The sequence below is a fragment of the Oncorhynchus mykiss genome, chromosome 8 (genome assembly GCF_057628025.1).
Source record: "Oncorhynchus mykiss isolate SJ-2025 chromosome 8, ASM5762802v1, whole genome shotgun sequence".
Classification (NCBI taxonomy): Eukaryota; Metazoa; Chordata; class Actinopteri; order Salmoniformes; family Salmonidae; genus Oncorhynchus; species Oncorhynchus mykiss.
Window position 1 is genome coordinate 25,943,060 of NC_143029.1, and position 26,802 is coordinate 25,969,861.

Sequence of the window (26,802 nt, forward strand, 5' to 3'; positions counted from 1 at the left end):
TTGCACTGCCCATGCCCTCACATACACCATAATGGGACATACAATGATGTCTATGTACAATGTCTATCTAAGGCTGGGATTTCAGGAAAACCAGGGATTTTAAAAGTTCCTGAAACTTTGCAACCCTAACTACAACACACACCAGGAAATGTAGTGTTTGAACTTAACATAAAATAGTAATTCAGGTTTCTTGATGTTTTTATTTCCATTTGAAACACATTTTCAATGAAGGACACCATTCGAAGAAGAGTAATGTTAGACTGGTGTATACATTATGATACAGCAAATGACATGTGTTCATTAAAATAAATACAATTGGTCCTTGAATGTGAAAATCCATTGTTCCAAGAATAAAAAGGGCTTGTAAAGATAATATATAGTCTGTGTTATTTTAATTCTATTTTAGAGCTGGATACAGTACATCTACACTGAGTTCTGACATCAGTGTGACTAATAAGATTTCAAATGTAAAGCCATTCAAATGGGCTTGGAGGTTGCACAGAAAGAATGCCAAATTGTCTTCCTTGATTGGCAAATTAGTATACTATACTAGTGGTTACTTGTCCCCCTATTGTACTACCTTAGTAGAGGCTAGTTGTCATTAGTTCTAAAAAACTGTTAGGAAATGATGGCGAATCAGTACCCTGAAAGCTATAGTAATGCATACATATGGAGTATATCAGTCATTTACAGAAAATAAAACTGAGTAAATGAATTTGATAGATTTCCGTACATAGTGTAAAACCATGTGCCAAAGTACAACATTATTCCCTTCACTGAAATGGTTTGAGCAGGTTGATTGACATCATATTTGAATTTCATTAACCATTCTATTGTTCCTGCGCTCATCAATCTGACTTAAACCATGGCCACTAGTCTGGGTTATTTAAAACAGTTTGAGATCACAGGAAGATCCGCAGGGTACAATGTTATGGAACGTTCAGAGAAATATTTTGAGTAGAACAGGCATGCTCATATCAGCTTTATAAATTACATTTATTATCTGCAACATTCAGCACATTGCGCTCTCCTGATTGCTTCCCAGATGTTGTTCCATGTTCCTGCTGAACAGTTGGCCTTGCTATGGTTATTATGACCCAAGACAAGCACCGCCTTGTCCTCAAATCTCTAATAAAAAGAGGGGAATATTTCACAATGGTTACTATAATAAATACAGGCCCTACCCAGCAATGGAGAGTCTTGAGAGAGTATGAATACTCTCTGTATGTACAGGAGTGTCCTTTCAGTTACAAGAAAACTGATTAAATTAGAGAATCGCAGAGACAGAAAAAGAAAATAAATGAAAACATATGATTTGCTCAAATGATTAGATATTCATCATGGAGTGTTAAGTTCCTACTATACGATTTGTCCGTTTCTTAAATGAGTAATAAATAAAGATCCAACAGCACTAGTGAACAATTCAGCTGTAAGTCTGACCCAATAATATTTTGTCCCCAAAAAAATGTGAAAACAGCTACGTATAAAATGAAGTACAACAGATGCTACCGTAAATCACTGACCATAAAACAGTACAGGTAAAACAAGCCAATACATGAATAAATCCATGCTTTTCTTTTGTTCCTTGTTGATTAACATTTCTACTCCCATATCTATTATGTTATCCCCCCCCCATCACCAATAACCTTTTCTCAGAGGCCATTTTATACTCAATGACTGAATAGTCTGGCTTGGTAGCACTGCATATCAGCATAATGTAAAACATTTTACCACAAATCAAAGAAACAACAAGGACTTTTCCTATGGTTTACTTTTCATGGAAAGGAAATGGGACTCCATATCTCTGTTAGGTGGAATTTAAGCCTGTGTACAGTATGGGAGTAGTCTTCCTGTTGTTTAAGAGATAACGCAGCCTGTATCTTTCTGAGGCTTCAAATCTGGTTCCTTCATTGGCTTAATAACCTCTTCTTCCCGTTTTGGTTTGGCCTGCAATCAAAATAGTGAGGGGGAAAAATGTGAAACGTTTTGTCCCAGCCAAGCAAATGAACAAAACTCAATCAGTGTCTTTATATGATTATTATCAGTAACAAGACAAAATATGAGAAGACATAACTTCAAACAAAATCAGAGCACAAAAACTATAGTAATCAAGTTATGTTTCAGTGCCAAATGGCTGAGCAGCATTACCTTCTCGTCTTTGGCCCCCTTGGTGAGGTCAAAGGTGGCGTAGACTTCAGGGGTGCATTGCTCGCTGAGCACTGGGAACTCAAAGGAGATTGGCTCAGCAAGGCCATAGCTGGCCTTCAGCTCCAGCTGGGGCGCCTCGGCTGGGACCTTGTGGAAGTATCTGGAGAAATGAAACATTTGTGTATAAATGCTACAATTGCTTAATGTTATTTACTCTAAACAAATCAATGTTCTTCTGGAGGTGTGTGTGTCTCGCACTGTGTGTGTTGACTCACATGAATCCGTTTTCTCTCTCGCACTTCTGCAGGGTATTTTTGATCAAGCCACCCAGTTTGGTGAAGAAGAGCTGCTCAGAGGGCTTGGCCGTGCTACCCGGCCCTTTGGTCTGACGGTACTCTTTGCACAGAGTCTCAGCTCTGGAGTAGCCTTAACACAGTAAGCAAGACCTGTACATATTTACACTTCTTAAGATGAAGAGACACCTGTTAAGTGCTTCAAAAAGGCAAAACATGATGTATCATCTCTAGAACAGAAATACCAACATTTCTCTGCCTCTTGGAGAGATCTTATTGACTCCCCACACTTGTCACTAGAGAGGAGAGTCTGTCCGTGGTAGCAGTATGCCTGAAAAAGTGACAAATGAAGGGCATAAGCATCATGAGAAACACATTTTGCCTCCCGAGTGGTGCAGTGATCTAAGGCAGTGCTAGCTGTGCCATTAGAGATTCCTGGTTCAAGTCCAGGCTCTGTCGCAGCCGGCCACGACCGGGAGACCCATGGACATTGCACAATTGGCCAAGCGTCATCTGGGTTCGGGAGGGTTTGGCCGGCAGGGATGTCCTTGTCCCATTGCGCACTAGCAACTCCTGTGGCAGGCTGGGCGCAGTGCACGCTGACACAGTCGCCAGGTGTATGGTGTTTCCTCCGACACATTGGTGCGGCTGGCTTCCGGGTTAAGTGAGCATTGTGTCAAGAACCAGTGCGGCTTGGTTGGGTTTTGAAGGACGCACGGCTCTCTACCTTTGCCTCTCCCGAGTCCGTACAGGAGTTGCAGCGATGAGACAAGACTGTAATTACCAATTGGATACCACAAAATTTACAGAACAGTCAAAAACAAAAACTTTCTCTCAACCCTCTAGAACTGCTCAATGACTTACATAGGACATGTAGAAGTGCTGTTTCAGCTGGAGGTACTTCCTCCACTTACTGCTGCACTCTGGCTCCAGGGTGTTCAGTGTGCCGTCTGGGAAGACAGAGAGGATAACATTCATTTGAGTGATCAGGAGGACCAACAATGGTTAGATCCAGACATTCCAACACAATTTAAGATCTTGACTGTGTTGCATTTTTGTAATGAAGTGACAGGACAGACCTAAATTACTTACCAGCTTTCTGGTAGAAGTTTGCAGTCTCAAAGGCCAAGGCTGCAATGAGAGTGGCGTTATGCTTGAGCTCAATCGCTCTGGCAATCGTCACTACAAACAGAAAAAAAATTGGTTAATAATTGCTAATATCATATTCATTGCAAACACTTTCATAAGTAGGCTATTCTCCCTCTCTCACATACACACTAATTGTTAGGTTAGATTACTTGTTAGATATTACTGCATGGTCGGAACTAGAAGCACAAGCATTTCACTACACTCGCATTAACATCTGCTAACCATGTGTATGTGACAAATAAAACTTGATTTGACTAATACATGGGAACATGAGTTTCCCCTAAGGTCCCAGAAGTTTTCCTGACCAAGTCACATTGTCAGCTCCCAACCCTAGTCATCATGCAGAACAGTTGACTGGGTCCAGTGTAGCTACCTTCCTGTGCCTCTGCTTGGCACTGGACAATGTAGGTGTCAATGACTCTGGGTTCCAGGTCCCGGCCCTTCTCTGCTGGGGTGATGAGGCGGGGGATGTGGACCTCCTACAGAGGAGAGACCAGAATGAGTCTGCTGCTAAACACAACCATGCACCAACAACCAGTGACCTGTGTCCAGGTTGCTGATACTGTAATTGATTCACCATGTGTTGAGGTTAATGTAAAGTGGGCAACATAGGAACCATATGTTAGGTTTATCAGAGTGTACTTTTTAACTTGCTGATTATCTCTATGTAAAGTGACTTTGGGTGTCTTGAAAAGTGCTTAAAATAAAATGTAATAATAATAATAATAATAATAATAATGAGATAATATGAGCTTATCACCTTGAGGTGTTTGAAAATCCCAGCAGCAAATTTCAGGCTCCTGTGGACATCTTTTGCATCTACCTCTGTTACACTGAAAAGGGAAGAAAATTACAATGTCAATGTGTACCCTTTAAAATATCGATATCTAAATAGAATGAGTGTGAATTGACATCAAAGTCATAAATGACCTAATTTGCATAATCAGATGCATTGTAAGATAAATTAGTAACGCAGAAAAGAAACACTTACTTTTCCTTTCCTGCAAGTCTTGAGGCAAACTTGGTGTGCCAAATTGCAACATTGTAGGCCATGGAGATCAGTTCAAAAATAGCATCTTGTTGGGCACTGTAAAGAGGCAATGGGACAGGATATTAATAACAATATTGGAGAGAGACTATATTTCTATAATGAACAGAGACATCTGTTTGCAGTGAGAGAACTATGCAAATGTTGAACCTGAGTAATGATGTAATAACACATGTGTGACTTGTGTCACTTCACAGGAGAGGCATTTGAATGTAAACATACATTTTCTATCAAAATGTGTTTGACAGAAATGCCTTCTGGAACATGTGAACTTTCATGTCTTAATAACAAACTTGTATGCCATCTGTAAATATGAATACAATTGTTAAATTACAAGCCTAGTTGGTTTAGCCACGGGGAAAAAAACAGGAACCTTCCCGCTAGCCATGATTGGCTGAGATAATGGCTGGGCTGGACATGCTGACATGTTATAGACAGAAGCGTGGTACATGAGCTGCTTGGTATGTGTAGGTAATCCTTTCTAACACAGCTTTTTCGAAAGACATCACGCAGAACTGCAAGTGTTGCTAGCTAATGCTCTCCACTTCCTGGAGGACCACGTTTTGAAATCAGTGGAATATCCGGTGGAAGTATGATGTATGTATGTATGAGTATGATGTGTGCAGACTCAGTTGTCCTGAGTCTGCACAACTCTGCCAGGACCTAGGATCAAGAGAGACGCTCAAGTGTTTTAGTACTATATCTCTTGACACAATGATGAAAATAATCATGGCCTCTAAACCTTCAAGCTGCATACTGGACCCTATTCCAACCAAACTACTGAAAGAGCTGCTTCCTGTGCTTGGCCCTCCTATGTTGAACATAATAAACGGCTCTCTATCCACCGGATGTGTACCAAACTCACTAAAAGTGGCAGTAATAAAGCCTCTCTTGAAAAAGCCAAACCTTGACCCAGAAAATATAAAAAACTATCGGCCTATATCGAATCTTCCATTCCTCTCAAATTTTAGAAAAGGCTGTTGCGCAGCAACTCACTGCCTTCCTGAAGACAAACAATGTATACGAAATGCTTCAGTCTGGTTTTAGACCCCATCATAGCACTGAGACTGCACTTGTGAAGGTGGTAAATTACCTTTTAATGGCATCAGACCGAGGCTCTGCATCTGTCCTCGTGCTCATAGACCTTAGTGCTGCTTTTGATACCATCGATCACCACATTCTTTTGGAGAGATTGGAAACCCAAATTGGTCTACACGGACAAGTTCTGGCCTGGTTTAGATCTTATCTGTCGGAAAGATATCAGTTTGTCTCTGTGAATGGTTTGTCCTCTGACAAATCAACTGTAAATTTTGGTGTTCCTCAAGGTTCCGTTTTAGGACCACTATTGTTTTCACTATATATTTTACCTCTTGGGGATGTCATTCGAAAACATAATATTAACTTTCACTGCTATGCGGATGACACACAGCTGTACATTTCAATGAAACATGGTGAAGCCCCAAAATTGCCCTCGCTAGAAGCATGTGTTTCAGACATAAAGAAGTGGATGGATGCAAACGTTCTACTTTTAAACTCAGACAAAACAGAGATGCTTGTTCTAGGTCCCAAGAAACAAAGAGATCTTCTGTTGAATCTGACAATTAATCTTAATGGTTGCACAGTCATCTCAAATAAAACTGTGAAGGACCTCGGCGTTACTCTGGACCCTGATCTCTCTTTTGAAGAACATATCAAGACCGTTTCAAGGACTGCTTTTTTCCATCTACGTAACATTGCAAAAATCAGAAACTTTCTGTCCAAAAATGACGCAGAAAAATTAATCCATGCTTTTGTCACTTCTGGATTAGACTACTGCAATGCTCTACTTTCCGGCTACCCGGATAAAGCACTAAATAAACTTCAGTTAGTGCTAAATATGGCTGCTAGAATCCTGACTAGAACCAAACAATTTGATCATATTACTCCAGTGCTAGCCTCCCTACACTGGCTTCCTGTCAAAGCAAGGGCTGATTTCAAGGTTTTACTGCTAACCTACAAAGCATTACATGGGCTTGCTCCTACCCATCTCTCTGATTTGATCCTGCCGTACATACCTACACGTACGCTACGGTCACAAGACGCAGGCCTCCTAATTGTCCCTAGAATTTCTAAGCAAACAGCTGGAGGCAGGGCTTTCTCCTATAGAGCTCAATTTTTATGGAACGGTCTGCCTACCCATGTCAGAGACGCAAACTCGGTCTCAAACTTTAAGTCCTTAACTCATCTCTTCAGTGGGTCATATAATTGAGTGTAGTCTGGCCCAGGAGTGGGAAGGTGAACGGAAAGGCTCTGGAGCAACGAACTGCCCTTGCTGTCTCTGCCTGGCCGGTTCCCCTCTTTCCACTGGGATTCTCTGCCTCTAACCCTATTACAGGGGCTGAGTCACTGGCTTACTGGGGCTCTCTCATACCGTCCCTGGAGGGGGTGCGTCACCTGAGTGGGTTGATTCACTGATGTGGTCATCCTGTCTGGTTTGGCCCCCCCGGAGATCTTTGTGGGCTATACTCAGCCTTGTCTCAGGATGGTAAGTTGGTGGTTGAAGATATCCCTCTAGTGGTGTGGGGGCTGTGCTTTGGCAAAGTGGGTGGGGTTATATCCTTCCTGTTTGGCCCGGTCCGGGGGTGTCCTCAGATGGGGCCACAGTGTCTCCTGACCCCTCCTGTCTCAGCCTCCAGTATTTATGCTGCAGTAGTTTGTGTCGGGGGGCTAGGGTCAGTTTGTTATATCTGGAGTACTTCTCCTGCCCTATTCGGTGTCCTGTGTGAATTTAAGTGTGCTCTCTCTAATTCTCTCTTTCTCTCTCTCGGAGGACCTGAGCCCTAGGACCATGCCTCAGGACTACCTGACATGATGACTCCTTGCTGTCCCCAGTCCACCTGGCCGTGCTGCTGCTCCAGTTTCAACTGTTCTGCCTTATTATTATTTGACCATGCTGGTCATTTATGAACATTTGAACATCTTGGCCATGTTCTGTTATAATCTCCACCCGACACAGCCAGAAGAGGACTGGCCACCCCACATAGCCTGGTTCCTCTCTAGGTTTCTTCCTAGGTTTTGGCCTTTCTAGGGAGTTTTTCCTAGCCACCGTGCTTCTACACCTGCATTGCTTGCTGTTTGGGGTTTTAGGCTGGGTTTCTGTACAGCACTTTGAGATATCAGCTGATGTACGAAGGGCTATATAAATAAATTTGATTTGATAACTAAGGAGATGGAGAATTCTGCCGTTTGATTGCAAATATGCGGAGGGAGTCAAAAAGAGAACACAAAAGGCTGTTGTATAAAACACTTGTCTCCAGATTACATCTTCAAAATAAGGGCAACCATGGCATCCATGACAGAGAGGGAGAAGCATTCATCCATGTATATAGTTAAGAGAGTCTAGCTGGCTGTGTATTAATATTAGTTGTATCTCAGAGCCATTTGCCCTGCTAGTCATAGCCTAATGTTAGCTAGCTAGCTAACATTGAACCTAGTTGGTTAGTTTAGCTACCAGCAGATTCATGCAGGGTAGTAACATTAGGAGTTGGGATTATGGTTCAAGTACATCTGGCGCCGACAGAGATGGCCGCCTCGCTTTGTGTTCTTAGGAAACTATGAAGTATTTTGTATTTTTAATGTATTATTTCTTACACTGTTACCCCAGGAAATGTATTTCTTGTTAGATATTACTGCACGGTTGGAACTAGAAGCACAAGCATTTCGCTACACTCGCATTAACATCTGCTAACCATGTGTATGTGACCAATAAAATCAATTTGATTTGATATGGTTCATTGTTTAGCTAGCTAGATGTCTAAACAAAAGACTCCACTATGCAAGTAACCATTCCACTGTACCGTGTACACCTTCTGTATCTAAATTGACTTGTAAATAATGATCTTGTGAGTTTATTTTCCTGTAATAATTAATACAAATTAGCTAAAGTTATGACGCTGTCACCTATATGATCATTATTTTAACTGGCTAATGTAAATTATTTTAACTGGCTAATGTAAGGTGTGAAAGAGCTCTCCAGTATATAAGAATATGTCAAAGATAAATACAGAATGCAGAGACAGAGGACGAGAGGTCAAAAGGACGAGAAGTCAGTAGAGTAATAACGATTAAGGGAAATAGTGTTTTTTCTGTAAAAGGGAATTATTGATCAATGGTTCAGAGACATCTTCTGAAATAGGATACTTGTTATTTGGCCATTGGCTAGCTTTAATGGAAGGAATTCTAATTGGTCAACCACAGGCTAGGGATGGGTTATAAAATGACATGCTGTCCCTTTGTTCTGGAGAGAGAATCACTGGAGAGAACCAGTGAGGACAGGGGAGAATGACAATCTACCTCTCCATATGATTTGTCCTCTTTGAATAAACCTATTTTCCTCCCTCTGATTTGCTTGGAGTTTGTGTTATTGAAGAATGACAAATTGCTAACAAGTAGGTGTACCAAAACATTTAAGAGCCAACTTTCAAAGCAGAATTACTTTCCCATTGTTACTCAACTGTGGAGTATGATATACCATTGTCTAGCTCTAAGTCTTTACTTTTAAACCAATGTAAAAAAACATTTCACATTTTGCTTCATAAGACCGAATCGAGCCACTCGTCACATTTATAAAACAGGGTCAGCAGGAAATGCAAGACAAGCCTAGTGTAACTAAAAATGTATGTGTTGACTGGAGACCTGACTGTAGGGCTGATGGAGGTAACCAACCACCTCTGTGAAACCACCCATGGGCTAGAAGCCTTTACCTTGGGGTGTTTCCTTGCAAAGTGTCAGTCCACTTGAAGTTCTGCATGAACCGAAGCTTGTTCTCTTGTGTGGTGCCATCCAGAGATGCAATGAATCCTGTGTCATGTCAATCAAAAGAGCGCCGACTAATTGTTAATAACAACAAAAGGAAAATAGTTAAGCATGACGAGCTGAGTGTAGCTAAAAGACCACACAAAAACACAACAAAACAGTGAGCCCGGCTAAAGAGAGGAGAAAAAGGCATAAACAAAACAGCAAATTCACCTTGTAAGAGGGAGAAATAAGCATCGGTGGCATTTTTCATGATTTCGGGATTGCAGGTGGTATCTGTGAACATCTCCAAGAGTCTTGCCCTTGTTGTTCTCAAGTCACTGATGAGGAATATATACATGTAAGCAAACTTTTTCCAATTGCCATACTAAGAATGGATATCAATTGCCAAGTCTACATACTTGCATATCTTGTTTGCTGATGGGCTTCCAGCAACTCCATAGAAGTTGAAGGAGACAGGTGCAGTTGCTTTCAATGGGTTTCGGTGGAACCAATGAGTCATTCTGTGGCTTGGATGGTAAAAGCTGGATGTCTGCTAGATGAGGCACAGGGACATGAATTAACTATTTAATACATAAATAAATTGGACATATAACGGCCTGATTAGCTACAAATAAAATACTTATGTTATGACAGTAAACGTATCTTAACTGCTGACTGTGCCTTGATGACACACAAATAGTTAGCTAGCTACAATGGCTAAGCGTAGGTAACGTTAGCTAGCTAACATTAGTTTCCATACAGGCTAGTCGGGTTAGCATATTGCAAGACGACGTAGCTATTGTAAACACATTACACACCACATTGTTCGTATAATGTTACTAGATAATGTTACCAAAAAATAAATACACATGAATATTAATAAGTGGTTTGTTACGTAACCTCTATCCAAATGTGACAACAGCAACTCCAACTAACGTTAGCTAGCTAGCTTGCTAATGTAAACAAATTGGCATCTAGCTTGTTGTTTGCCTAATGGACTAAAAATATCGAAAATCTAAAGCCACAAAATTCAGATATTTTTCATGATGGATCATTAAGCTAGTTTGTACAATATTGTGGGAGTGATGTTTACGAACCTTGGATCTGGGAACTCTTACAATCTGAAGATGCACTTCCGGAAATAAAGGCACAGAATGGTTCTTGACCAGTGGAAAGAACGTATTGAGTCATGTGACCATACGTTGCTTTTTACGACAGGTCTAGGATCCGTTTTTCTGCTCTAGCTGTAATGTTAATCAATCGAAGTTAAAATGTTAAAAATGATCATAAACCAGTTAAAACTATAGGCTGTACCAAATATGGGAGAGATTTGGGCATAAAGTAATTTGCTCACATCGAGACATGTTATTCAAACCAAGCCCATTTACAAACCATGCATTCTGAAGAATGGTATCACTGATTGACAATGCCATCTTTTATTTCCCCATATTGTTAAACATTAAATGATGAGATGAGAAAGCAAATAGACAGCTATAATGCCTATAACAGAACTATAGTAGCCTACAAGCTTTTTGTCTGAACATAATTTCATAAAGCAATTTCCCAAAAGGAATGTGGATCAGCCACCCAACAAGAAACCGTGGTAAAATGAAAAATCTCAGAAATATTGTGCTTTATAATAAAAAAGTGGGTGAGTAACCATTCATGACATTTTGCATTAATTTGCATTCAGCATTCATTTAATATATTCCATATGCAATCTTAAACTACACATGATATAAGAAGCAGAAAGGGGCATCTCTACGAGGCACTGATTTTTTTTTTTAAATAAGAAAAAAAGTAACTGCATCCTACACATTTCCACCACTGAAGAGAAACTCGTCAGAGCACTGCAGGTTAAATTTCAACCTCTATTTAAAGACAGATCCAATGATGTCATCTGGTTTTCAAAAACACAGGTACATTGTCAAATTCACAGGCATAGGAGAGGGAAATACAAATATTTCCCTTTTAGGCAAATTATGTGAAAATATTGTTTGCCAATAGAGGAAGATCGTGGAAGCCCATGGAAATATTTGCTGAAAGTTAAAATAGCTACAGTGCCTTGCAAATGTATTCATCCCCCTTGGCGTTTTTCCTATTTTGTTGCATTACAAACTGTAATTTAAATAGATTTTTATTTGGATTTCATGTAATGGACATACACAAAAATAGTCTACATTGGTGAAGTGAAATTTAAAAAATTACTTGTTTCCAAAAATTCAAAAAAATAACAAACTGGTGCGTGTATTCACCCCCTTTGCTATGAAGCCCCTAAAATTGATTTAACCTTTATTAACTAGGCAAGTCAGTTAACAAATTATTATTTTCAATGACAACCTGCCTTGTTCAGGGGCAGAATAACAGATTTGTGCCTTGTCAGCTTGGGGATTTGAACTTGCAACCTTTTGATTACTAGCCCAAAGCTCTAACCACTAGGCTACCCTGCCACCCCAAATGAGATCTGTTGCAACCAATTACCTTCAGAAGTCACATAATTAGTTAAATAAAGTCCACCTGTGTACAATCTAAGTGTCACATGATCTGTCACATGATCTCAGTCTATATACACCTGTTCTGAAAGGCCCCGGAGTCTGCAACACCACTAAGCAAGCGGCACCACCAAGCAAGCGGCACCATGAAGAACAAGGAGCTCCCCAAACAGGTCAGGGACAAAGTTGTGGAGAAGTACAGATCAGGGTCGGGTTATAAAAAAATATCCTAAACTTTGAACATCCCATGGAGCACCATTAAATCTATTATTAAAAAATGGAAAGAATATGGAGCCACAACAAACCTGCCAAGAGAGGGCCGCCCACCAAAACTCACTGACCAAGCAAGGAGGGCAATCATCAGAGAGGCAACAAAGAGACCAAAGATAACCCTGAAGGAGCTGCAAATTGGACTCTGTCCATAGGACCACTTTAAGCCATATACTCCAGAGCTTGGTTTAACGGAAGAGTGACCAGAAAAAAAGCCATTGCTTAAAGAAAAAAATGTGGTGTTCTCCAAAAGGCATGTGGGAGTCTCCCCAAACATATGGAAGAAGGTACTCTGGTCAGATGAGACTAAAATGTTGCTTTTTGGCCATCAAGGAAAACGCCATGTCTGGCGCAAACCCAACACCTCTCATCATCCCGAGAACACCATCCCCACAGTGAAGCATGGTGGTGGCAGCATCATGCTGTGGGGATGTTTTTCCCATCGGCAGGGACTGGGAAACTGGTCAGAATTGAAGGAATACAGGGAAATTCTTGAAGGAAACCTGTTTCTTTCCTCCAGAGATTTGAGACTGCGACAGAGGTCCACCTTCCAGCATACTGCTAAAACAACACTCAAGTGGTTTAAGGGGAAACATTTAAATGTCTTGGAATGGCCTAGTCAAAGCCCAGACCTCAATCCAATTGATAATCTGTGGTATGACTTAAAGATCTCTGTACACCAGCGGAACCCATCCAACTAGAAGGAGCTGGAGCAGTTTTGCCTTGAAGAATGGGCAAAAATCCCAGTGGCTAGATGTACCAAGATTATAGAGACATACCCTAAGAGACTTGCAGCTGCAAAATGTGGCTCTACAATGTACTGACTTTGGGGGGTGAATAGTTATGCACGCTCAAGTTCTGTTTTGTCTTATTTCTTGTTTGTTTCACAAAAAATATATATTTTGCATCTTCAAAGTGGTAGGCATGTTGTGTCAATCAAATGATACAACAACCCCCCCCCCCAAAAAAAGTTATTTTAATTTCAGTTTGTAAGGCAACAACAGGAAAAATGCCAAGGCGGATGAATACTTTCACAAGCCATTGTAATCAAAAGGGGATTGCGCTCTGCCAGAAGTTTGGTTGGTTCAAACACATAAAACATTTTTATTAAGTAAGCTATATGCAACATTTGAGTGTGGACCCATCACACTCTTTTGCTCTAGCAAGAATTGGTCGGTGATCATTGTAAGGTCATAATGATAAGAAATCCTAACCATCACAATAAAAAATAAAAAAACACACCAATATCAGTAAATTCCTGTTGTTCCCATGTAAAACATGTTGTTTTATTGTACTCACACATTTGTCAAACAAATTACATACTGTAGGCTTTGTACAGTAAGTATTGTACAAGTAAAAGCAATTGTCAGATACAAAGTGAACATAGTTTAATATATTTGTCAATAAACCAGTCATTTCAAGATTGTCACTTTTATTGTACAATAGAACCGATAGGTTTGTTCATTATATACCGAACAATGACTTTTGCTGCTATTTTTCTATTTGTACCGTATGCACCACATATAAATTAAAGGAAAAATATTAGATTCTAGATTTTGTGTGAATGGGTAAGAGATCCTGAAGTTGGATAAGCGTCACCACATTAAATGGGAAAATGGCTCAACTCTCTTATTTGTTCTGAAGGATGTATACAAATGGCAATGATCTAACATGTAGTCGAAACCAAGAATGTATTACTCGGATTTAGTTTCGTTTTCAATATGAAGTAATTTATGTGTACCATAATAATTAGCTGCTGGCGTTGAAACATTATGTTCTTTTCATGAAGTCTAACACAGTCATTTTACTTCAACAAAAATGTGGTCTTCATTTTTAGAAAATATAAAGCAAACGATGTTACAGTCCATAAGAATAGGCTTGCATAATCTGTTAAAAAAAATAAAGAAATATATTTGGCAATCATGGTACTTTCGGTAATAACAACCAAGCTATAAATCACACTGCTGCATACACACCAAAACATTCCTAATCAAATGTTCACTAACCCTTGGAAGACCTCATTAAAAACCACAAGTAAAACACACTGCGGTCTTTGGAACTCAATGTATGAATGGCACTTATTTCCTCAATCCTCAGTACATCAAAAAGATGAAAGTGAGAAACCCTTAGTTCATAGACGTTTAGCATAGTTATTACAAAGAACATGGTCACGGATATCACCCCACCCGCCGTTTTTCATGTGAGCCTTGTGCTCCATTGACTCTGTGTTTGTTAGGGCCAGGGACTGAGGGTAGAGGGAGACTTTGGCAAGCTTAAGAGACTCCTGTGCTTTCTGTAGGGCCAGCTCAGGCAGACAGGCCTCCTTGTTCTGGTGCAGCCCACAGTTCCCAGTATGGAGAACCCTGGATCCCTGGGCCACCAGCACTTTGAGTGGCTTGGAGATGCAAGTCCCTGACAGGTGCTGGAGGGTCCAGTCCCAGTTGTAGTCATCATAGGTGCAGAAGTCATCATTGCAACCCATCAGCTTGTAGTACACCTCTCTGGAAATGCCCATGCCAATGTTGTGCTTAGTAGACATCCACCCGGCAGTCTGCACCTTGTTGCTGAGCTTATCAAACTCTGCCAGGCCGTTGTGGTTGCCTAGCGCCAGCATGTCACAGTCAGGACAGCTGCTCTTCCTGTATCCAACCATCTCGTTGTAAAGGTGGTAGAGGTCGGGCAAGATGTAGTTGTCCTCCTCGAGGAAAACTGCAAAGCCACTGTAACCATGAAGAGCCTGCACTCGCTCCCACACAAAGTGAAGTTTCCACCACCAGTGGTGTTTGGTCTGTGTGATGGAGGCTTCCCTATAGTGGCCATACGAATCTGGATGCTCAGCGTTGAGGCATCCTGTTTTTAAAGCATCATCCTTGGATATGTCTCGTGGACAGTCCCGTGGATCCTGCCCAGGAAACTCACTGGGATAGAGCTGTGTGCTGTAGGGGAAGTATATTTGTACAACCTTGCAGAAAGTTATCCCTTGCACTATGTCATTGTTTTCCTCTGAAAAATAGTCATGGCTGAAAATCAGCAAAAAGTTGTGGACCTCAGCTGCATTTTCCAATGACTTGATAAGTATTTTGAGGTAGTCTGGTCTGTTGTGAACCTGAATAACCAGGACCAGTTTAGGCTCCCCAGGATACGTGTCTGCATTCTGAACGTATTGGTGATAATTGGCATTGTAAACAGACTTCATCAATACAGGAACAGAACCATACTGAAACTTCGCCATGTCACCAGACAACATGTTTTCCTGAGCGACAACACCCGTGACTTCATCATAAATTAATACACGTGTTATGATCATGACAGTGGCAATAATTAAAGAAACACCCATGAGAATGAGCAGGTTCTTTTTAAAGAATCGTAACCTCATTTTCGTAACGGTAAAGGCTAACTTTGAATACAATAACAATGACTTGAAATCACCTGACTATTGAAAGCGTTCACATCGTGTGTTTCATCCTACTTGCAGTTGCAACATTGTAACTTTCGATAGAACCCACAGCCAAGAGGCAGCGGTTTCCGCAGAACGTTGCAAACTGGCACGCGAAGAAATATATAAAAGTCTATTGATGATGACTCCTTTTGCTGCCACAAATATCTGTCAGTTCGGTTGATATAATCTGTTGCTATTGCAGTTTAGAAGTTTAGCGTTCGGTGGTATCACCTGAGAAAAGTAACAAGATAATGAAATAATGTATTGTCAGACATATTAGCTTTGTTTCCATTCAGGAAGTTCATGTACAGTAGTTGAGTCAACTTACCAACAGAGTGTCATGTGTCAGTAAACCGCTATCAGGAAGTAAGGGTGTTTTAGAACTATTGCAGCGTTCAAGTGATAGTCGGGAACTAGAAAACTCAAATATATCCGACTTTCTAACTGGTTAAACGCGGCACGTGTATAACTAGAACCTATTAGCAAGTCGGAGATTTCTGAATTTTATAATTACCATTAGCATTTGAACGTGGCATATCTGCCGTATAGCGTACGAGTAACCTACAAATTGAGTGCTGACGTGTACTTTTCAGCCAACAGGAACAGACTGGCTTCTTCGTCAAGGAATAAGTGTCCTACCTATGCTTATGTAATCCTACACCATAGCATCCATTACTTTGGAGGAGATATATTTAGAGTAAAGGTAGGTTTAGGACCAGCAAGTCATGGTATGATTTATGCTATTAAGTGTTATATGAATTCAATGAATAATGAGATTCCAGTCTACATAAGATTACATTTTCCAGGCTTTGGTCCAGGCTTGGCAATAAGGGCCTCTTCGGTCAGGCTGAACTGGTTAAAGCTACCCAGCTGGTATGAATGAGACTGTCTAATACCCACATGGGGTGTATGTGTTAGGGTATGTTGATTACAGTAGTTAGTTGCCTAAACATACTTGTTAGAGAGTTACACAATGAAAACAAAGTTGTTTTTAACACAACTATTTACCATCGCCATTCACTGTCAGTTTGTGGGTGTGTCTGAGTGTGATGGATGCTGCAGTGCTGAATGAATGATATAGTTGTGCCTAAATTTTCCCGAAGACAAATGCTCCTCATCAAACTAAGCCTCCTCTAACTATTCAATCCAACATTTAACTAGTCTCGGTACACATGTACACTTGTAGTCTTCCACACTAGTGATTACATAGGGTATTAATTGACCGGGCTGTCTACAGACCAAGCTGTCTACAATTCTGTCTACAGTTGGATGATATTCCAAAGGACAGAGAAACACCCATATTCATTTGATGATAATCACACACACATTTACATGGAGTTTTGTTTTGGATTCCATAGCAGAAAGCGGATCTGGCGTGGATCTGGTAACACCCCACCCGGCACTGCTGTCATCTGTCTGTTTCCCCCACCCATACCCTAATCAGCATGGTCAAACCCACCAGTGGCACCAACCCGCATCAATATAGCCAACTTTCCAAGTCAGACTCAAGCGTAAAAGAATGTTGCTGAGTCATAAGTTACTAAGTAACGAGTCACTAGTGAAAACATGTTAATCACTTTCACCTCTAGATGGCGACAGCAGACAGAAAATACAGTAGCTAGACCAGGGTTGGGCTATTGCGGACCCCCTTTTGTAGGCCCCAGGATCAATCCCCCTTTCTCTGGGTCTCAGCATACTGTTGACAGAATAGTAGAATAAATAAGGAGAAATTTGATTGTGTATCAGCAGTTTTCCTCATGGTGTCAGTCACTGTCAGTCACTCAATTAGCCCATGTCAGCAATTTTTTTTAGATACCTAAATTAGTCTAAATTAGCGCATTTATTTTAATAGAGGCTAAGCTTTCGGTCAGTCGACCTTCATCAGAGCATATCTCCACATCTCTACAGAGCTTTCCGTCACATATACAATTATTAACAGTAAGTACAGTTATTTTAACAGTAACTTTTCATCTCAGGGAATAACATTGGAGAAGCATTCAAGTCATTTTTATTTGTTTAGCTAGGCAAGTCAGTTAAGAGCAAATTCTTATTTTACAATGACGGCCTTCCCCGGTCAAACCCCTCCCTAACCCAGACGATGCTGGGCCAATTGTGCGCCGCCCTGTGGGACTCCCGATCATGGTCGGTTGTGATACAGCCCGGGATCGAACCAGGGTCTGATACCTCTAGCACTGAAATGGAGTGCCTTAGACCCCAAGGAAGGAGGCTGTACCTGTTTAGCAGCACGTGTCTGACAAGTTATTTGCCAACCCGGGCCTCTGCCTGTTTGGCGACACTTTTCCTATGTCCGAATGTACATCTGTAAGATTAAGAGGTTGACGTTTGCATCGCCGAGCAGTACCCAAGAAACAATGAAATCCAATTCTTAGACGCTACCACCCCACTCCAAATCAAAACAGAACATGTTTGCACACACACATTCTACTTCTTGATGCCCATATTGTGAGGCTGATTAGCTAGGACAGTCAGGTGTACCCTCAAAGTGAGAAGACAATATTTTTATTTAACCTTTATTTAACTAGGCAAGTCAGTTAATAATACATTCTTATTTTCAATGACAGTCTAGGGACAGTGGGTTAACTGCCTGTTCAGGGGCAGAACGACAGATTTGTACCTTGTCAGCTGGGGGGTTTGAACTTGCAACCTTCCAGTTACTAGTCCAACACTCTAACCACTGCCACCCCATGATTTAGTTTTGGAGGGGGGTGTTACCATGTTAGCATCTAGCAATGTTAGCATCTAACATTTTTATTTATTTATTTATTTGGCACTGCTCGGCGACGCAAATGACAACCTCTTAATCAGAACCGTCTACAAAATGGGAAATGTGTTACCAAAGAGTCAGAGGCACGGGTCGGAAAACAACTTGTAAGGTAGGCCCTCAGATCCTCAAAAAGTTCTACAGCTGCACTATCAAGAGCATCTTGACTGGCTGCATCACCGCTGACTTTTTTTCACTGACCCTATAAACACCCATTAGACTTTATATACACACCATATACACTACATTGTCATTCCCACACAAAACCCACACACATTCACATACACTACATAAACACACACATAACACACATAAACACAACACAAACACACAGACAGTACATACTCTACACACATCCACACTCACACACGCACACACTTTTACACTCATCACATGCTGCTGCTACTCTGTGTATCATGACTCAGGATATGTCCCAGAGACGGGAGGTGGATAGTACAGTTCTCAGATTATTTAGAAACAAAGGGCAGGTCAAGGGCAGGCAGAGTTTTGTGATCTGGTCAGAGTCAGGCAGGTACAGGACGGCAGGCTTGCGGTCAGGGCAGGCAGGGGTTTGTAGTCGGGTCAGAGTCTGGCAGGTACAGGACGGCAGGCAGGCTCAGGGTCAGGGCAGGCAGAGTTTCGTGATCTGGTCAAAGTCTGGCAGGTACAGGACGGCAGGCAGGCTCGGGGTCAGGGCAGGCAGAGTTTCGTGATCTGGTCAGAGTCTGGCAGGTACAGGACGGCAGGCAGGCTCGGGGTCAGGGCAGGCAGAGTTTTGTGAACTGGTCAGAGTCTGGCAGGGCAGGCAGAAAGGTCAGAACCGGGAAAAACTCTGAAACAGAACTAGAGAGAAAGGAAGGCGGGAAAGACTGCTGGTAAGACTTGACAAGTTTAGACTAACTGGCAACAGACAAACATAAAACACAGGTATAAATACACGGGACAATAGGGAAGATGGGCACCTGGAGGGGGGCGGAGACAAGCACAAAGACAGGTGAACTGTTATTATTATCTATCCTGATGCCTAGTCACTTTACCCTGTCTTCATGTACATATCTACCTCAAATACCTTGTACCTCTCCACATTGATCTGGTACTGGTACTCCCTGTATATAGCTCCACATTTATCTGGTACTGGTACTCCCTGTATATAGCTCCACATTGATCTGGTACTGGTACTCCCTGTATATAGCTCCACATTGATCTGGTACCCCCTGTATATAGCTCCACATTGATCTGGTACTGGTACACCCTGTATATAGCTCCACATTGATCTGGTACTGGTACACCCTGTATATAGCTCCACATTGATCTGGTACTGGTACCCCCTGTATATAGCTCCACATTGATCTGGTACTGGTACTCCCTGTATATAGCTCCACATTGATCTGGTACTGGTACTCCCTGTATATAGCTCCATTCCTGTGTATTTTATCTAATCCCTCTTGTGTCACTATTTTCTTAAACAGGCATTTCATGGTAAAGTCTACACCAGTTGTATTCAGAGCATGTGACACATATAATTGGATTTGATTTGTAACTTTAGCCACATGGTGTTTTTAATCTAAAGGTTAAACAGGCTGTTTTGTGGTAACGAAACAGCGTATGGAGCTATAACGATTAGGACCTCTTGTCTGTGGCTTATGAAATAAGGAACTGCAGAAAATAACCAATCAAGCGGGATACATTTCATTTTAGGACAATAACATCTCACATCAAATGTGATAACTTTCAGCAGAAACATATTCCAGTCAAATACATCTAAATGTTGTATGAGTACACTATGTCCCTTGACCATTAACAGGAAGAATGTGGAACCAATCATTAAAGAACATGGCTGTGCTTTAAAGCAGATTTGAGGTTAATGTCATTCATACATTTCTACAAAGGCACCATGCTATAGGCTACACATATTATAACATTTGACATGTTATACAATAATGTAGGCTACTCTGTTGATCATGTGTTTGCTATAAAATACATACAAAATGGTTTATGGCATTCCTTTGAGCCAAATTCTGCTTAGTATTGTATGTCATTAACAAGCACTTGTAGTAAAGAGGGTTTGGACAAAAGTGACTTGCAGTTATACGAACCAGTTGGAAACACACTCTCTCGCTCTCTCTCTCTCTCTCGCTCTCTCTCTCTCGCTCTCTTTCTCTCTCTCTTTCTCCCCCTCTCTCTCTTTGTCTCTCTATCTCACTCTCTATCTCTCTCTCGCTCTCTCTCGCTCTCTTTCTCCCCCTCTCTCTCTCTCGCTCTCTTTCTCTCTCTCTTTCTCTCTCTCTCTCTCTCTCTTTGTCTCTCTCTCTCTCTTTGTCTCTCTCTCTCTCTCTCTCTCGCTCTCTCTCTCTCGCTCTCTTTCTCCCCCTGTCTCTCTTTGTCTCTTTGTCTCTCTCTCTCTATCTCTCTCTCTCTCTCTGTGTGTATCTCTCACTCTGTCTCTCTGTCTCTCTGTCTCTCTGTCTCTCTGTCTCTCTGTCTCTCTGTCTCTCTGTCTCTCTGTCTCTCTGTCTCTCTGTCTGTCTCTCTGTCTGTCTGTCTGTCTCTGTCTGTCGCTCTTTGTCTGTCTTTGTCTGTCTCTGTCTGTCTGTCTCTGTCTCTTATTTAGTAAGTGTTTTCCAAAAGTATTACTGACTGTATGGATAGAGTTATATCTTATACATTAGTAGTTCTGATGCTTTCTCACTTCAAGACTGCTTTAAGCCACACAAGCATTCTTATGACTACACCCAATGCATTATACTGTAGGTATTGCTAATAAATTAAAGTTTTGCTTCCTTATTCCTGTAAACAATTCAGAGGCAGTGATTGGAAAAAATTAAAGTATGGAACACATGCCACTCCCAGCATTTGGAAACTTTTACTGAGTTTTTCCCCAACTAAAATAATGTTCAAAATATACTGGTTTTCATTTCTGGTTTTATTGTAATGGAATAATTGTTTGGAGATCCAAGGACCCTACTGGCAAACACTAGTGTACAAATACAATGTTTATGAAGCAGTTTTTTCTGCCTAGTCTAAAACTGCCTGGGTTTAACATTGCATGACTGTAAACTGCTAATTGTAGTAAACACAACACTGACAAAAGTTGTTATAATCAACAAACATTTGACAGACTTAAATTGCTTTTGATGGACACTTGATATTTTACAACACTTTACATTCAATTGCTCTTATACATGTGTAGTAACAATGTAATTACTACAATAACAGTTTTGTTACATAGGCTAGTATTTGTAGAATAATCATTCAGTTACAAAAAGGATAGTTCAGACATCGACCACATCAAATGTAATGTCATCTAGCTCATGACAAGCTATTCCACTACACACTAACCAATTTACAGTCCAGGTTATGGCCCTGAAGAGTGGAGTCAAATGAGTGAAAATAGAGACGTGTTAAGAGATCCAGAGGCCACAGCGGTGGATCGTCTTTCCAAATGGCGTACTTTCCACAGGGCCTTATGGTAATGGATATTGCCTCATAATAAGGAACTGCAGCAAATAACAAAACAAGCGTGATACATGTCATTTTAGGACAATAATCTCTCACTCTCAGCAGAAACACATCAAAATGTTGTATGAGTACACAATGTCCCTTGACCATAACAGGAAGAATGTGGAACCAATTAACAAAGAACATAGCTCTGCTTTAAAGCAGATTTGAGGTTAATGTCATTCATACATTTCTACAAAGGCATCATGCTATAGGCTACACATATTATAACATTTGACATGTTATACAATAATGTAGGCTACTCTGTTGATCATGAGTTTGCTATCAAATACATTCAAATGATGATGGATGGTTTTTGGCAGGCTTCCCCAACTGAAGTACCGAAAGCCCTTTTTTAGATGTTTTAATGTTGGGCACGAACGACAATAAAACACCAGCAAATCAGCTCCAATTGATTTACATTTTGGAAATATGTAAGCACGGTTTGAGATGATTACGTTTTAGTCAAATATTATATCTGTCTGGACTTCTTGTTATCAATTTGCAGTCTACAAATGATTTGTAATTATGTTTCAGCCTCCTGACCAAAGAATCGTCCCGAGGCTGAATCTAATTGATGTTCCCAGGTTTATGGCATTCAATCGGGCCACATTCTGCAAATGAATGTAAGTCTATAGCAAGCACTTACATTAAGGGGGGGTTGAAAAGTGACTTGCAGTTATATGAACCAGCTGGAAACTGTCTCTCTCCCCGTCCTTCTGACTTTTTGTGTTGGATAAACTTTTTATGCACAAGGTTATTAAGTGTTTTCCAAAACTATTACTGTTGCATAAAGTTGTATGTAAACATGTTCAGTTATGAAGAATTGCCCATTGTGCAAAGACATATGGTATTTCCTCGCATAATAATTTGTACTTTGTTTGGTGTAAACTCGCTCATGATTCTATGGAAACATAAAATGATATTGTTTTGTATTACATTTCCTTATTAGCTGAACAAATGGTAGAGAATACACATGTTCCTTGCGTTGTCTTAGATAGAGAGAAAAACTGTAGGCACAAAGTTACGAAACACTTTGCATGATCAAGGAACTGTAATGTACCTTCCCTCAATTTGACATGAACACAGAACCAGCCTCTCTAGCTCCCAAATTGAGAAAGTGGATCCAAAGGTTTTAAACATTATTGATTGCAGCTGATGTTAGGAACAAAGCTAGAGAAGAGCAATGCTATACAGTACAAACATGTTCGAAATACTTATGTAGATTGTAATTTATGGGCATAGTGACAAACCCCAATCTCTCAACCCATGTGACCCCAAACTGTTCACACCCCTCTTGTTGGTGGAGAGAAAATAATGCATTTTTAAAGACAATTTCCTGCAATTGTACACATTTTGCCATGTCTTATGTGTGTTCATTCATTCAGGCCCCTAGGCATGTAATCTGGCCATGTTATTGTCAGGTTTAGACAGCTGGTTAGCCTCATTTACCGATCTAGCTAACATGGGCTAGTAGTTGATCATCTGGACATTTCTGACAGGTTATATAAATAGCTCTCTAAGTCCAACGTCTGTCAGTGAATGACATAATAAGAGGGAAACTGCCTATGCACTACCAACTTTCGAAATTGCACATTGTGCATTCTACTAATGCAGCGCTCAACATAGTAGATTTCTGTTTTTGAATTGACCCCATTCTGGGTCCATATCCGCAGTCCGCCTGCTGAGTATGGCTGATATATACACTGACTGTACAAAACATTAGGAACACTGTGTATCAAGAATGATCCACCACACAAAGGACATCCCAGCTAACTTCACTCATTTGGGGATCAATGGAGTCAACATGAGCCAGCCTCCCTGCAGAATGCTTTCGATGCCTTGTATAGTCCATGCCCCGATGAATTGAGACTTTTCCGAGGGAAAACGTTAGGAAGATTTCCAAATGTTTTGTGCAATCTTCTCTCTACTAGTAGTTCTCATTGTCACGTTCTGACCTTAGTTCCTTTGTTTTGTCTTTTGTTTGAGTATGGTCAGGGCGTGAGTTGGGTGGGTTGTCCATGTTAGTTTTCTATGATTTGCTATTTCTGTGTTTGGCCTGGTATGGTTCTCAATCAGAGGCAGCTGTCAATCATTGTCCCTGAGAACCATATTTAGGGAGCCTGTTTTCTATTGTGTTTTGTGGGTGGTTGTTTTCTGTCTTTGTGTGTCTGCACCAGACAGAACTGTTTCGGTTGTTATCTTTGTTGTTTTTCTATTCAGTGTTCAGTTTACATTAAAAAAGATGAACACTTACCACGCTGCGTTTTGGTCTTCACCTTCTTCCACCGATGACTGTTACACTCATGCTTTCTCACTTCAAGACTGCTTTAAGCCACACAAGCATTCTTATGACTACACCCAATGCATTATACTGTAGGTATTGCTAATAAATTAAAGTTTTGCTTCCTTATTCCTGTAAACAATTCAGAGGCAGTGATTGGAAACATTAACGAAACACATGCTACTCCCAGCATTTATAACATTTTACAGAGTTTTTTCCCCCCAAAAAATGATTCATTTCTTGTTTTATTGTAATGGAATAATTGTTTGGAGAGCCAAGGACATTACTGGCAGACACTAGTGTACAAATACAATGTTTATGAAGCAGTTTTTTCTGCCTAGTGTAACGGCCGTTGTTGGTGGAAGAAGGTGAGGACCAAGGTGCAGCGTGGTATGTGTCCATATTTATTAAATGAACACGGAAATGACAAAACTAACAAAGAGAAACGACCGAAAACATTTCTGGCTGGTGCAGACACACAACAGAAAACAGAAAATAATCACCCACGAAACACAATAGAAAACAGGCTCCCTAAATATGGTTCTCAATAAGGGACAACGATTGACAGCTGCCTCTGATTGAGAACCATACCAGGCCAAACAGAAATAGCAAATCATAGAAAAACTAACATAGACAACCCACCCAACTCACGCCCTGACCATACTAAGACATAACAAAAGAGCTAAGGTCAGAACGTGACACCTAGTCTAAAACTGCCTGGGTTTAACATTGCAGTAACATCTGTAAACTGCTAATTGTAGTAAACACAGCACTGACAAAAGTTATGATCAACAAACATTTGACATATGATTACATTTATTTTGATTGACACCTGATATTTTACAACACTTTACATTCAATTGCTCTTAGACGTGTGTAGTAACAATGTAATTACTACAATAACAACAGTATTGTTACATAGGCTAGTATTTGTAGAATAATCATTCAATTGTAGAAAAAATAATAATAACCTATTTTCCACAGGGCCTTGTGGCAATGGTGATTACCTCATCATGCACAATACCACAACAGTATTCTACAATGTGAAATTCTCTTTGGACTTAAGCAGCTGTTTCTACTCAGCAAGCTAACCACTGTTATGTGTCTGCATAGAAAAAAAGAGGAGGAGAGAACTGGGCCGCGGTGTAGCACCAAGCCAAACAGAGAATGGCGGCATCATGACATGAGCTGGTGAGGCGTAATTGAAAGCAGATGCGAGCAGAGCACGCTGGAGTTGGAACACAGAGTTATGCAGACCCGCCCCTCTGACACTTGAACTATCACTCGAGCCAGGAAATTGAGGATGGGGAAAGGGGGGTGTGCGTGCGTGTGTGTTTAGGTGGGGATTCCACTTTAATATCGTCAGAGAGCAACTGAATCATGAGTAGAGGGCAAGTCATTCTCATTATTTGTACAACATAAATTATGAATGTTTTCCAGTTTATTTCAAGGGCCTTATTACTATACAGACTTTCTACTGCATGAAATTTCAGTCACAGGTGGGATATTATGCAAAAACTTGTTTATTTTGCAAGGGGAAGTCAACCAACCGATTCAGGTTACTCAAACCAAGTCTCACTGTTTGATGCAAAATGGGGTGGAAAGGAGTGGCCTCCAATTCAACCACAGTGTTTCCACAGAAGATCATTGTTATATCTTATGGGGATCAAATTGTATGGATGTGCCGTAACCCTGAACCTTTCAATACGTTTTCCAAATCCCTCCAAAGTCCTCCGTTCATTGGGGAAAAAATCACCAAGGACCATTCACACTATAGTTGTGTTATATAGTGTTTTGTACACTCAGTATATATAAATAGTGTGTAAAGAGTATTTTTGTTGTCTCTTGGTGTCTTTCCTATATACTGTATATATACTGTATATATACAAACCATTTTTTTTAAATGTATTTTATTTTATGTAATATCTTATGTTGTTATTTTCTATTACTGTTCTATACTTTGTCATGTATTTGTATGTTTTATGTGGAACCCAGGAAAAGTAGCTGCTGCATGTGCAGAAGGTAATGAGGATCGTAATAAACTAGACTATTCTATCTTTCCTTCCTTCTCTCAAACCAATCTAACTACTAACACTCTGTTTCTACTTCATTTGAACAGCAGGTGTTATTGCCACTCTAAATAAGATAAAAGCCTTTGACAGATTTTCCAACCATCTTCAGTTGTACTCCCCTCCTCATGACTGTATTGTAAGGTCAGGAAAACAGTGCCCTTTAAACTGGCTTTGATTATGACAAGAGTCCACCTAACAGTTTGTTTGAGCCACAGGCTTGTTTTGATCCAGACAATTATCCTTAACAAAGTTTACTCTGGTCCTAAACATGAGGACACTTTGAGAGTCAGAAAGTTCAGCTTATTGGCTCTTTAGAGCCAGAGAGAGAGACATTTAATTTAACCTTTATTTAACTAGGCAAGTCTGTGAAAAGCAAAATTCTTATCTATAATGACATTCTACCGGGGAACAGTGGGTTAACTGCCTTGTTCAGTGGCAGAATTACAGATTTTTACCTTGTCAGCTCAGCGATTCAACCCAGCAAACTTTTGGTTACTGGCCCAATGCTCCAACCACTAGGCTACCTGCCACCCCACATCTGGTTTGAGGTT

General features: G+C 40.7%; 2 protein-coding genes and 1 long non-coding RNA gene across 4 annotated transcripts; 1 reads left to right on the forward strand and 2 right to left on the reverse strand.

Annotated features, from left to right (window-relative positions):
- Positions 1-180: 180 nt before the first annotated feature.
- LOC110529677 (BRO1 domain-containing protein BROX) lies at positions 181-10,630 on the reverse strand. Of its 2 annotated transcripts, none has more exons than XM_021612108.3 (13): positions 10,512-10,630; positions 9,834-9,967; positions 9,646-9,752; positions 9,381-9,477; positions 4,582-4,677; positions 4,351-4,423; positions 3,964-4,069; positions 3,534-3,623; positions 3,306-3,391; positions 2,691-2,772; positions 2,424-2,574; positions 2,149-2,308; positions 181-1,947 (listed from the first exon to the last, which is right to left on the reverse strand). In XM_021612108.3, exons 2-13 carry the CDS (start codon positions 9,932-9,934, stop codon positions 1,858-1,860), a joined length of 1,239 nt encoding a protein of 412 aa, XP_021467783.1. In that variant the 5' UTR covers positions 9,935-9,967; positions 10,512-10,630; the 3' UTR covers positions 181-1,857. The 2 variants fall into 2 exon arrangements, with proteins under 2 accessions (XP_021467783.1, XP_021467784.1); XM_021612109.3 differs by having other exon boundaries at positions 9,834-9,964; positions 10,512-10,601.
- Positions 10,631-13,431: 2,801 nt separating this feature from the next.
- LOC110529676 (alpha-1,6-mannosyl-glycoprotein 2-beta-N-acetylglucosaminyltransferase) lies at positions 13,432-16,197 on the reverse strand. The gene is made up of 2 exons (XM_021612107.3): positions 15,944-16,197; positions 13,432-15,846 (listed from the first exon to the last, which is right to left on the reverse strand). Exon 2 carries the CDS (start codon positions 15,550-15,552, stop codon positions 14,308-14,310), a length of 1,245 nt encoding a protein of 414 aa, XP_021467782.1. The 5' UTR covers positions 15,553-15,846; positions 15,944-16,197; the 3' UTR covers positions 13,432-14,307.
- LOC110529679 (uncharacterized) lies at positions 16,134-26,240 on the forward strand. The gene is made up of 3 exons (XR_002474426.3): positions 16,134-16,318; positions 22,433-22,521; positions 25,293-26,240. It is a non-coding gene; the product is annotated as an uncharacterized LOC110529679 (long non-coding RNA).
- Positions 26,241-26,802: the final 562 nt, after the last annotated feature.